At 45.6% G+C, this 13,138-nt stretch overlaps 1 protein-coding gene across 5 annotated transcripts in view; it reads left to right on the forward strand.

Moving 5' to 3' along the window:
• NKAIN4 (sodium/potassium transporting ATPase interacting 4) overlaps positions 1-13,138 on the forward strand; it is a 47,705-nt gene that overhangs the window by 14,662 nt on the left and 19,905 nt on the right. For all 5 annotated transcript variants that reach the window (XR_008207039.1, XM_052684278.1, XM_052684281.1 and 2 more), the window contains exons 2-3: positions 7,534-7,671; positions 8,169-8,249. Coding sequence is in view for 4 of the 5 variants with exons in the window: in XM_052684278.1 (XP_052540238.1) it covers positions 7,534-7,671; positions 8,169-8,249 (219 nt within the window). In the remaining variant the exon portion in view is untranslated. The remainder of the gene's footprint in view (positions 1-7,533; positions 7,672-8,168; positions 8,250-13,138) is intronic.

Genomic DNA, 13,138 nt, shown 5'->3' on the forward strand with positions numbered 1-13,138 from the left:
CCCTGTACTTTCCTTTTAATGAATCCTTTTCTCCTGCAGCAGAGTTTGCAGTGACACCGGCCTGATTTGTAATGTAAATAGGCAGCCCAGTGTAAAGGCGACCTGCAAGAGCACCACAGGGCTCTAATTATAATTTTCATTAAACCCCTTCTGTTTATGAATATCCAAGCAATCTGGCATTGCAGCAGGAGCAAGAGGAAATTAAAGCAACGCTACCACTTATCTCCAGTGTCAGGGAGGGAGGGAGCCAGCTGTTGAGCACAGACTGAAACAAGGCCCTGCACTTTCCTGTGGACAAAGTTCCGAAGAATTATTCCTGCTCTGATGTCCTTCCCCTTCTGAGCTTTGCCCCAGCTGCAGAGCTAGGATGTGATTTTCCTATAGAGGCTCTGGGCAGTGCAAGTGCCGTACCCGTGATCCAGCCGTGACCTAATTAAGGGGCTCAGCTGCTCCAGCTCCCACTGTTGTTTGCAGTGAGGTCTCAAAGAGACCCTTTCCTTGCTCCTAAGGCACTGGTAGGTCTCTGTGAGCTGCAGGTGCCAGCTGGGAGTGAGACATGCAGGGTGCAAAGGACGTGAACTTTTTGATGCCTGGAGCTCAAGGTGGGAGATGCTCTCTGTGTCACAGTCAGCCTCCCTCTTGCGTGCACATAACAGAAGAACTGAGCTTGGCTTTTTTTGAGCCTGAAGCAAGAGTTTCTTCCTCCTTTGGGAAACTGTCAGTAGAATATTTGATAATTCAACTGTGGAGTAAGCAGATGGGAAATAAAATTGCAGTTTTCAATAAATGTGTAAAAGGTAACAAGGATACCAACGATTCTGTGTAAAGTGTGTCCAGCTGCTATCTCATGAGCTATATGCACTGTGAATCCTGATCCAACCCCTGATGTGCTTGCTCTTTTCTTCCAGCAGCAAGATGCAAGAACAAGGTGCTACCTACCTATTTTAGCTGAGCAGACCATGCTTAAGATAGGAGTTATAGGGTCAGTTCTTATAGCCAACAACTCCAAGGATTTTCATTTTTTCCCTGCATCCCTGCCATGAGAACAAACCCAAACGTAGTGTAGCCTCCCTGGCAGAGAAGAAGTAATCATGTAGTATAATGCCTGGTTGGTAGGAAATGAATCTATTACAGAATTAAATTCCTGCTGATCTCCTGTGCTACTCTGCCTCACAGCCTTTCGAGTGTTTAGATGGCTTCATAAATGGTAGAGGATTTCCCGAGGGAGATGGCTGGTGAGTTAATGGCACATCTTCAATATACTTTGCTCAAGAGTAAAATTTGTGCTACTGATGTGAGAAGGTTCCCCCCCACTGAGGCTCTCTGCAAGCCCAACACTGTTGGTAGGAGGTGGCTGGGGGAGGGCTGCAAGTCCTCCTGCAGGAAGGGAAAGCCAGAGCCTGGGCTGAGGCTGTGCTGTACAGGGCATCTCATTGAGGAAAATATCAGGCACTTGTTGAAGAAACTCATTATCTTTGTGTCTATTGCATACAGTCATCTCCTTGTTGTTCCCTTGCCCTCTCTTTCCATTGCAAGGCTGCAGCGCCAATGCAGAGTTGTGACACTGAGGGAGGAGAAAACCTGGGGGCAGGGCTGTTGTGGGTACAACTGATTAATTTAATTATGTTTAGGAAATTTAGGTTTGAATGTTGATGTAGGTTTCTAATAGAACAAGTTCCTCACTCTTGTCAGAGTGCTTTTTTTTGCCTGGATCACAAAAGTACCTGCTTATTAATTTAGCCTGGCTGCTGATCTGGGCAATCAGCAATCACAGCAGTGTGCAGGACTCAGATGCTATCAGGAGGCACGGGCAGGAGAGAAGAGCAGCTCAAGTTTCTGATCCTGCTGTGCAGCACCTGCCTGCACCTCAGGCATCAGGCTGAGCCCTGCGGGGGGATGTGGTCCTGCAAAACAGAACGGGCTTGAAGCAGGACACCAATTTAGGAGCATTTGAGTAATACAGGGCAACAATTTCACTGAGAAAAATTCTTCCTAGGAATCAGTCTTCTTCCCAGAGGCTGTATTCTGAACACCATTCAGAAAGGCAGTGCTGAACATCCTCTTTTCTCCTCTGAATGTTGAGTGCAAGAGCCATTCAACTGTACTCCCAGCTGCCCTATTCACAACCCTGCGCTGTGCTGCACCTGGGGATGTGCCCTTTGGTAGGGCACCATGAACTGTGGGGTAATGGGAAGCCCCAGTCATTTCAAAGCTGGTTTCTAAGCATAAACCAGGAATACCTCAGTGCCAGTCTCATCCCTTGTGTTTATTGAGGATTGTGCCTTTCCTGGAATGCTAAGCAGCATTCAGGCATGTGGGACTGAATAATTACGTATCTTTGCAGCCAGGATGTTTGTGAAAGACATCAGTGACAGAAAGCACAGCAATCAAGGTCAGAACAGTGACACTCTGAGAACATTGGTGCCAGCTCTCAGAATGGGAGAATCCAGAGCAGAAATGTGCAAGGGCAGGGGAGGTGAGGATGCAAATCTGCACTGTGCAGCAGCAGGATGCTGATAGGAGGTTGTGCTGACCCACGCTGAGGGGCTAAGCCTGCTCAGGCTCTGTGCAAGACCTGATCCTCAGCTATGGCATGGAGCAGTGTGAGAGCTACTTGGGCATCCACCTGCAGGGGAGCTCCTCCAGCAGCCTTGTCTTTGGAAGCGTTTGTGTCCCCAGCCCTAGGAGTGACCATGGAACACAAATGATTCAAGGTATAAGGTCTGCTACTGGAGGCCTCCCTGAGGTCTGTGTGAATAGAATGGGTTTAAACAGCTCCTGGGGAAGGAACACACCAAGCTAAGCAAAGAATGGGGCTTATTGTATCCAGTGGCCAGAAGGACCAAACGCGTCTGAGAGACAAAGTGACAACCAGAGACCTCCTGTGCAATTAGTCTCTTGACCTCTGTGATTCAGGAAGGGGATGCTGGGAAGGGAGCTGTGGATCACAAGGCCCCAAGGAAGGTTTCCTTGACAACACTTACTGAAGAAAAATGAGGTTTCATGAATGCAGCGTGCATTAGCACGTGAGATGCTGACTTTAGAAGAGGCAAGGACGTGGCAACCAGCAAACAAGCCCATCAGTTAGGGGGATGTGAAGCAGCAGCTCAGTGAATTGCTCTTTTTCAGAAAAACTTAATTAAACAGCTATTAAGACCATTAATATTTATTTAGAAATGCAGTCACTGTGGTGAAAGCAAGCTTACCGTTTAACTCAATGATTTTTCTACCCATGAAACCAGACAAGTATGTAGCACTGCCAAACTTGAGCTGTTTTGGGAGAATCCAAAAAAAAAAGATACTTGTGTTCAAAACTTAAATAGATAGATTTTAAAATGAGACATCTGAGGCTTTCTTAATTTCTTCCTGCTGTTTCTGCTAGCTGCACTCAAACATTCATCTGTATATGATGTCTCACAGGGATAGCAGTGCTGTGACTTTGCCCTGAAATCAAGCCATCAACCAAAATACCGCAGGAAATCAATGCCATTTTTTCCTCAAGAAAAGGCCCGTGACCTTTTTCAGTGAAAGTCTTGGCCGCCCTGATAGTGTTTGCACAGCAGACAAACAACGAGCATCTCCTTAAAAAGCAAAGCCAGTTGGCAGGAAGTCAAAAGCTGAGTCAACGGATGGGGACTGAGCCAGACAGACTGAATGTAGCAGGGTATGGTGGGACCCACGGGAGCAGCTTGGGGACTCTTGCAGTTCAGGTAGGTGGGAAAGTAAATACAGGGCTTATGTCACACATTTTGCCCGTGTCTGAGCTGTAGGTGCACGCATGGAGATCAGCTGGTACAGGTAGATGTGAGTTGTTTGTCTGCATCCTTTCCCCCTCAGCAGTGTGCAGGCACAGGGGGATCAGGCTGGGCTCCCCAGCTAGCCAGTGTGACAGGAGTAACAGAAGATGAAGGTTTGACTATTGAGATCCAAAAGATCATGAGAATTTAAACAAGCCACCTCCAGCCCATGCTGAATGGCTCAGAGTTTCCTGCTGGCATCAGCATCCACAGGTGACACTGCCCTGCCAGACCCATCCCAAACAGGGGGTGTTCAGTGAGAAGCTGTGCCACATTTTGAGAAGACCATGAGCACATCCCCTCTAGCTGGTTCACAGAACCTTTTGCAGTGCGTGAGCTATAAACTCTGCTTTCCCTCCATTCTTCTCTTTCCCAGCTGTATCAGTGAAGGGCAGCCCAACAGAGAGCTTTAGCTCGTTTTGTTTGCCTGGCTAACAAGCCCTTCTCATGCTCATTTGCTGTTCCAGTTTCACTCGGATCAGCAGAAATGAGGTTTATTTCAGGAGAAGGAAGCCTGCCACAACCATTCAGATTTTAGTACAGCAACAAATCATTTAACTCAAGGAGTGAAAGGTAAAAGTGTTCTATGGTCTAGAGAAGCAAAAAGAGCAGAAGAAATACTATTTTTTAATAAGAATAGTCATAAAGAAGAAAAAATTATTCTTCCTGATGGAAAGGTCCTGTCATTTTTGAATGGGCAGAAACCTGTGCCACAATCTGTGAAATTTCTCTTTACAACCAATACCTCTAGACTATAATAGGGTTTCTCAATAGAATAGCATGAATCACCCATTATAAAGAATGCTACAGCAAAGATATGGCATTTCCCTCACTCACCAAGGGGGGCTGCAAAGAGGCTCAGTGTGAGAGTGCAGGTCTGTTGGCACATGTGGGCAGGGGCAGAGCTGCCCTGCCGTTGCTGCCAAGCTGCAAGCACCAGGCAGGAGGGGTACAACTGCATTCCTTAGCTCTGCTGTGCCATTACCAAGCCTAGATCCAGGCCAGCTTAGTGAAACATCAGCCCTGTGTACCTGCAGATCTCAGTGGCATTTAATGTGTGTGCTTTGCACACAGAACTGAAGTGTAATGAGTGAAACGGTTGTTTATCTATTCATTTATAACAAATGCTTTCTTAATTATCCTGGATTCCTAGGGGGATAGGGACCAGCTCAGTGTAACTTTGCATTTCTAGCAGCTGGATTGCAGCACAACCTAACCACCTGCATGTCCATAATACAGTGCTAGTGAGTTTCATCAGCAACATTTGAGTTTGCCATCAATGCCCATCCTATGTAACATTGCTTCTGTTCATATAAATGAGGAAACACCTTGTCTGAGTGCTCACATCATCTAAATCATACCAACTGCTCCTGCTCCCTTAGCTGAACTGCAGGCAGGCACAGCTGAATCATCTCTGCAACTCTCAGGGACACAGAAACGTTTAAAAATGCAGGAAAAAGAGCAAAGGAAGATAAATCAGGACAGAAACAACTTGGAGATCAGGGCAATTGTAGGAAGAAAATACGATCTGAAGCTAATGTCCAAGATCATTAGGAAAAGTGCAGTATGATCAAGGGCGAGTGGCCTCTCCATGAGTTGTGCAAAGGTGGTTTAGCTTGCTGTTCCTGAAAGAACTCTTCTCACTCTGTGGTCATGGGAATCAGGATCTTCAGGATGGTTGGGTACCACTCTGTTCAAAACCCAATGGTCTCCCAGGTCAAGACAAGCCAGGAAACATCAAGATGCCAAAGGGCAAGCTTTCCCCTTTTACAAAGCCTAATGAGAAATATTCATTTGTGAGAAGAAAACACGTTTCTAGACATGGATGCCCTGATTCTTGAGTGCTAATGTATACAGACTGTATCTTTATCCCCTTTGGGGGCCTGAAGGCAGGAGGCGAAGCTGAGCAGCACAGAGCATTATCTGTGCAGAACACAGAGTCCCTTGGCTCAGTGACACGCAGCCATGCCATCTCTGTGCAACACATGCTCTCACACTAATGGGACACACAAAGCCAATTAAATGCCTGATTGGATGAAGCGGTCACAGTCAAGTGACCCACTGCCAGCCAGTCAGGATTCAAAGTTTCCAAATATCATTAAGGTATGTGCCTTAATCCCCTCCTAAAAGATTAAGCGTTTAACCTCTTACTGCTGTTTCTGATGAGATACAGAAAATCTCCCTCCTCAGGGGGACCAGGCACAGCAGTGACATGAGCTGTCCTTGCCCTGTGCTGGCCCAGAGGCTGCACACAGCCACGATGCACATCTCATGGCATTTTCCTACTACTTCAAATTGATCAGGATTGCTTCAAAGGGGAAGCTAATTCATTTGCAGATGAGACAGATTTTGAGACTGTCACTGTTCCCTCCTGGTCTCTCCATATCTCCACACCCCTTTGCTGGTGAAGAGATGCCAATGAGCAAAGCTGCTTACTGATTGATTTCCCTTACCCAGGGCCAATATGGATTTCTTTGAAACAGAGATTTTTGTTGAACTTCCAAGATAATGTTGAGAATTGCAATGTCTTTCCAGCCCCAAAGGGATGTGATGGTGATTTCCCTGCTGATTTGAGAAGGAGCTCCCCTCTGATAGATGTGGTTTCCTTTATCATGCAGTGGGATGGGGACCTGCAACCACTCATGTCCAGAAGTCATTACAGAAGTCCCAATGCTTGGCCCCTGGCTGCCATTTTAAAGCCAAACCAGGAAAAGATGTCACATCTCATACTTGATTACACATAGCAGACAAGAATCATCCAGCTCTTAAAGTCTAATTAATAGTTAAATTTAGGTGAAAATAAACATGAAAAGTCATGATGTAATTGCAACATGCTACCCTGATAATTAAACGCCTAGAAATCTTGCAATAAAAGGTGCTCTTTGAAATCTGCTGGAAAAAGTCTCAGGAGCCCTTTTGCCCTCTCCACTCGCTGTTTCACCTGTAGACATAACATTTAAAGGTGGTGGAGAAATTAAGGCTAATGCAACTGGGTGCTGGTTTTGCTCTTACAGCTGCATGCATAACACAGTGGTTCAGAACCAGATAAGTAATTGCTTGCCTGATACACAAACAGCATGTTACAAATGAAAAGCACATTCCAATGCAAATAAGCTTGGAAAGCAACCCCAGCACCTCAGTGCTGATGGAGTTTTATTTCTAGAACATAGTACTAGCCTTGAACCAGGTTATTAGCACTGGAAGGGAACACAGTGTGTCCTGGAAAGCCACTGTGTTTGCAGAATTTCATTGCTGGATGGCAGGATTTTCTGTTGGGGGAAGGCAGAAGGGAGAGTTTTCTCCTCCCTCTCACCTTGATGGATGTGTGCTGCAGAGCAGAAATCTGAGAGGTGTCAGGAATGATGGAGTGATGCTGAAAGCTCTGATAAATGAGTTCTTGAAAGTCCTGTTGCAGCCATTTAAGGTGTTACTGTCTCACTGCCAGGGCTGCCTCCCCATTGCAAAGTGCATAGAATAGAGGACATGCCCCCACTTAGGAACTGGAGCTCATGGTCCACATTAGCTCAGCCACAAGAGGGAAAGGGAGGGGTGTGAAGAAGGGGAATGTAGATACATGTTCTGTGCTACTGACTTGGTTCATAGGAAGTAAATTGCTTTGGGATGGCAGTAATGACTTCAGCTTCTGCAGTGATTTGCTCAGGGAGCATGTAAAAACCTTGAGAACGAACGTTGTGAGTCCTGAAGCTGTAACTCTCTTTTTTCTTTTCCCTTCCAGCTTGCTGCATTAGAGAGGCAAGTGTTTGATTTCCTGGGATACCAGTGGGCTCCTATCCTAGCCAACTTCCTCCACATCATCATTGTTATCCTTGGCCTGTTTGGCACCATTCAGTACCGACCTCGCTACATAGTGGTGGTAAGTAATATCTGCTTTGTTGTGAGCCTTTCCTCTGGTGGGACACAGCAAGTGATGAGGAACCACGTAAAGCCCTTGGGAAATCAGGCATGAGCACTGCAAACAGTTTTAGCAGGAGGTGCCTGGCTGTGCTAAAGAACACTTTGTTCAGTGTTTGGAATTTCTGCTGTAGTTGCTCCAAACTTGGAAGATTTCAGATGATTATTACTTGTACACAAAGACACCATAAAACAAAGAGGGAGAAATAGATGCTGGACAAACATGTGGCAGGAGCTCTTCTACCTCCTCCAGCACTCTGCACCCGTGCCTCTAATTAGGTAGAGGACCTTCTGCATATGAGAAACAGAGGAACAGAAAAAGATGACGGTGCTGACTCAGTGCATTTAACTGCCCCCAGCTGAAATATATGTATGTGTATATGTATAAATATATATATAAGCTGATTCCAGTGACTTCCTCATGTTTATTGCTTCTCTCTCCCTCCTGTTCTCTTTTAGTATGCCATCTGGACTGCAGTTTGGGTCACCTGGAACATTTTCATCATCTGTTTTTACTTAGAAGTGGGAGGGCTCTCAAAGGTGAGTGTGAGCTCTGTGAGTGCAAGCCCAGGCTTTGCTGCAAAGAGAACAGAGCTTAGTAGTGAGATAAGGGGGAGGGGGCTACCTGGGAACTAACCTTGCTTTCTCTAATATTGGTTGCTTTACTTGTGGTGGAGGATTAATGCTTATTGTATGGCAAGAATGAGGGGTTAAAAGTTCATCGGGAGCCCTTTGCTGGTTAGTGCAAGTAGTAGCTGGAATAAGTCCTGTTGGCATATGGGATAAAGTGTCTTTGCTTTTTAAAGGTAAGGGCAAGCCTGTCAGCAGAGCTATCCTGAGAGGAGATGGCATTTGAGGGCCAATTCCCAGCTGTGATGTAGAGGTGGCTGAGGAAGGCTGTGAGCTAACTGGATTATAGCTGATCCCCTTGTGATCTGATAGCACCTGGGAAGGAAGGTGTGCGATGGGAGAGGAAGACACTGGGGAGCAGTGAAGGAGCTTGCTTTCTTGAGGAGAGGTCCAGGGGGATTCAGTCTGGGCTCACATGGGCTGAGAACTTTGCTGGAACTTCTTCTCTAGTATCTCTTTATCTTTTACCTCCTGCTGAAGACCTGATGTCCCTCAACAGCAGGGATGGGTAGCTGTGGTGGATGCACTGGGCCAGGGATCTGCTGTTACACCTTCTGGGAACAAATAAAAGCACACAGGGGAGGATGGTGCATCTCTGAACACTGCCTCGGTGATGTGGCTTCTCTGTCTTAATTCTTCCTTCTTAGTTACAGTGGCCTCTGTCCAAGGGAGTTGTGAGCTACTGTGTCTCTTCAAAGATAGCTCTTTAAAGATGAAATGAGCTCACTGTTGCTGTCTGCTTAACAAGGGGTGAGTCAGAAATAATAAAAATGGGAAGCGAGCCCTAAGCTAAGCCTGGGCTGTGAGCGATGCATGCAAAGTGTTGCTGCAGCTTAGTGGACTAAGGGTGATTATGGGCTATGGGTTCACTTCAGAGCACTCTACATCTGGCCTGAATTCTCAGGTCATGTATCTAAGTTGCAGTCATAATTGGAACAGCATTTCATTTCTGTTTTTTTTAACAGACCTACAGTAAGTTGTGAGTGACAGCACAAATCCTTTGCAGATAAGAACATGTAACTTCTTAATTCCTCAGTTAATCTCCATTTCCCCTCACAATTATCCATAGAAACTTTGAGAGAGTTCTTGCCCAAAACAGCGATTACTCATGAGCTGGAAGCTCAGCCTGAGATGATCTTCATCTTGGCTGTGGCCAATTAAAAAACAAAACAAAACAAAAACTTATCTGTTTTAAAGCTCCCTTAGGAGAGAAAATAATGGCATAGAAAAACTGCTCGGGGAGCTTCCCTGACAGCAGTGTTTGCTTCCAGCCAGCTGATTGTTTGTGTTTACTAATCCCAACCTGCCCTACATCAGGTGAGGTGAGGCTGCTGTTCTGCAATTCAGACAGCATGAAAAACTCTGCTTTCTCCACTGCAGAGGGGCTTCACCTCATAACCTTGCTCTGCACTGTGGCTTGTTTCAGCAAAGTCAGTGCATAATGAACCTTTATTTGGCTCGTGGGATGATCACTATGGCTGGGAACTTCTGATAGATCTGGGCTTCTGTATTAGTTGTTACTGATGTGGTGGGCTCTCTATGGCTGCAATGAAAGCTTCATGTTGCTGGTTTAGTGGCAACGCTGGGGAAAACAAAACCAAATGCTGTTTGTGGTAAAATGCTTTACAGCCTTTTTTCTATTCCTCGTGAGTTGTTTCATTTTAAAAGTTGTTTCATTTTCTTGTCAGAAATACGATGCCTTCTTTCCTTTTCTTTGTAAGTCGTCCTGCAGTAAGCAGGACGATTCTAAGATTAGATTCTAAGTTTTAGAAGAAGGCCTCCAGCGTAGTGATGCTGGTCTGGTAAAGAGTAACTCATTAACTACTAAACTAAGCACAGGTATATCAGAGAGTATTTCAGACAAGTATTGCACAATTGCTTGGTCCACATACAAGGTTTTAAGGAGCTGATAACTCTGAGCAAGGTCTTCAGGTGCTGTTTCCTCTGATTCCTGAGGAGCCTGTGGGAGGGAAGTCTTCCTGCCTGGCCCCTCTGCTTTCCTGACAAGGGCCGCCTGCCAGGGAGATCTGTCAGCAGCTGGCTAATTTATAATGACAGAATGCAGGAAGGGCAGTGAGATAGAAAGGATGGGGTTTGTTAAGTTAGTGGCTGATAATGGCAGCCCAGTGCAACTGAAACAGGTGATAACTCAGATGGGCTGACAAAGGGGTGAAAGGACTCAAGTGGTTCTTCTGTAACAGGTTTAGGATGTGCCTGGAGAACTGAGGAAATAGTTATGATGGTGAGGTGGAAATGCTAAGTCACGGCTTGAAGCAGTGATGGAGCACATGGTGGGAAGGCAGGGCTAACGCAGGGGAGCTCAGCTGCATGCAGTGCTCCTGAGTGACTGGAAGGGGTGGAGCCAGGATCCCCTCATTTAAGGGTTGGCAATGGAGGTGAGGATATGTTGCTAAAAATTCTGGTATACCTGAGGCCTTCCAAGGCTAAGCGGTTTTTCCTTTGTTTCTGTGCCTGTGGTTGCTGCACTTGGGCTTATCCTTGCATGCTGCATCCTGGGACTTTTCCACCCTGCTATTATTGCTGTGTTTTCTATTGCACCATAGTGTTACAGATGGTCATATGCACTCATAGCAAGAAAATTGTTTGCTTTCATGACTAAACCCGCATTCATTGTGCTGAGGGAGTACAGGCTGCAGACAGAGTTATGCCATGTGAGACAGGGCTGTGGTGGGTACCAAAGCTTGCGTGGGTGCCTGGCTGAATGAATAAACAGAAACCAAGGTCACCACAGCTGTGAGTTCTGTGAGATGAAGCCCTATTTCAGCCCACAGACAAGTCAGAGTAAGGGTTGAGAGACTCAGCTATAAAGCCAGCGTTATCCATAGTACAAGGGCTGGTAGATGTGTGGTTGCTGAAAAGCACTTCAGGGGATTGCTGTTCACCTTCCTTTCTCAACCAATTGTTCCTGCCCTGCGCCTTTCCTCCTTTGAGTTGTCTGTCACTGCCCACCCTCTATTTATTTACTCCTGTATTTCCCAACATTTCCCAGAGTGCTTTATCCTCCAGGTTCCTCTAGCAGTGCTTGCTCTCTGCTGGCCACAGAAGCCCTGAGGATGGCTGTTCCAGCTGCCTCTGTTCAGTTATAGTGACTTGCTAACTGCTGCTATCCCCTAATCATTAGTTACAACTACCTTTTAAGGTTTGGATATATATATATTTTTTAATCTAAAGGGAAAATGTTCTTTCCTGCTCTGTGAATCTATTTTCTATTTCCTGGAAGAGCTAAGCTGGCCTGACTTCTATTTTTTCTATCCTGTTATTTCTTATCTTGCCATCTTTTCATAGTAGCAATAATGGAGTACAAAGTATGGCATAGGAAAACTTCATTAGGTGGACAGACACAAGTGGGTCTGCATGGGTGTTTAAGAAAACATTTCCTTTGTTGCTGGGAAAGGCCTCTAAGTGTGTCAGCATATGTCAGCTTTACTGGAAGTGCCTTGCCAGCGAGCAGGCAGGAGATGCAGCAATCTGGATTTGAAAAGCTGCTTCTCAGCACCAGCAGTGAGATGGTGCTACACCTCTGAGAGGCTCTTGGCAGCTCTACCTCTGCTCAGAGTTCTGAGCACACTTGTAGTGTGTGGGGGAAATTTTGTCTTTACAAGGTCAGCAATGCTGCTCTGTATCACTGTGCTTGGTGGGACTCCCAGATAGCCCTCTCTTCAGACTGCTTTTCCTCTTCCTCTGGTTTGTTCCTTTTAATCTCTCTCTTTTTTTTTTTTGCCTACCTAGCCATTGGAAGCTATCTTCTTAACATGTAGGCTGTGTCTGAAATAACATGCTACGCTGCCTACTCGCTGCAGAGCACACTGCTGCAACACCCTGGTATGAGTTGTCTCTTTGAATTAATAATTAAAGTCATGCTGGTAAGACATATGAGCATTGGTCTGTCCAGCTGCAGTGCTGATAGACTTTTCATCATGAACTTCAGAAGTGCTCGGAGAGGCTTGAGGAATTGCTATTAAGGAATTGCTATTGTGTGTTTCAACTGCTCCCTTTGTCTCTTCTCCCTGGAATTATTCATTTTGTAAAGATGGTTTCTTTTTTTGTTTCTTTCCCCTTCCCTCCTTTATATTCTCTCAAGTCTACATAATGTTTCGATCTGAATTCAGAGACATGGTGGTCTAAATCTCCTCTCGAAACAAGAAGAAAAAGGAAACCCTTATGAGCCAGATGATGAGGGGGGAGGGGGTTGCAGGGGGAAGGTATTTTTATTCCAGAGAATCTGGATGGCGTCTCTGGGATGACTTTGTACCTGAATAAATCCTGAGAGGAGGATGGATAAAATGTATGCATAGCTACAATTGCGCCTCAACTCCACCTCAGTTTAGAAACTGGAAGCCTGAGCTTTGCCCTCCAGGTGCTGTGGCATGGTCAACAAGCCTGCTGAGAACCAACAGAAGCACTTCTCTGTTGTCTCAGGGTGATTAGGCTATTCACTGCATGTGATGTTCTGTAGGAAAACGTTACTTTTCCCCATCTGATAAAAAATATTTCCAAGTTAAAAGATGTAAAACGATTCTGCTGTCAAATTCTGGGGGCTCTCATACGGGGTTCACCTTGTTTCCTGAGCCATTTTAATGCTGTCTTCTCTGGTAATTAAGGAAATACTGGGGAGGGAATTCATAAGGCTGTTAACTAGATGTAAAAGCATCTCTGATTAGTCCTTTAGAAAATGCTTTTTTAAAAAGCTTTCAGAAAAAGAATATTTTTTAGAAGTAAGCTTACAAAACACAGCTGCCTTCCCTGAGTGTCAGAGCTAGGTGTGAGTTTCCCCATGG

This window comes from Tympanuchus pallidicinctus, unplaced genomic scaffold (assembly GCF_026119805.1).
Source record: "Tympanuchus pallidicinctus isolate F22 unplaced genomic scaffold, pur_lepc_1.0 scaffold20, whole genome shotgun sequence".
In the NCBI taxonomy this organism is placed as follows: domain Eukaryota; kingdom Metazoa; phylum Chordata; class Aves; order Galliformes; family Phasianidae; genus Tympanuchus; species Tympanuchus pallidicinctus.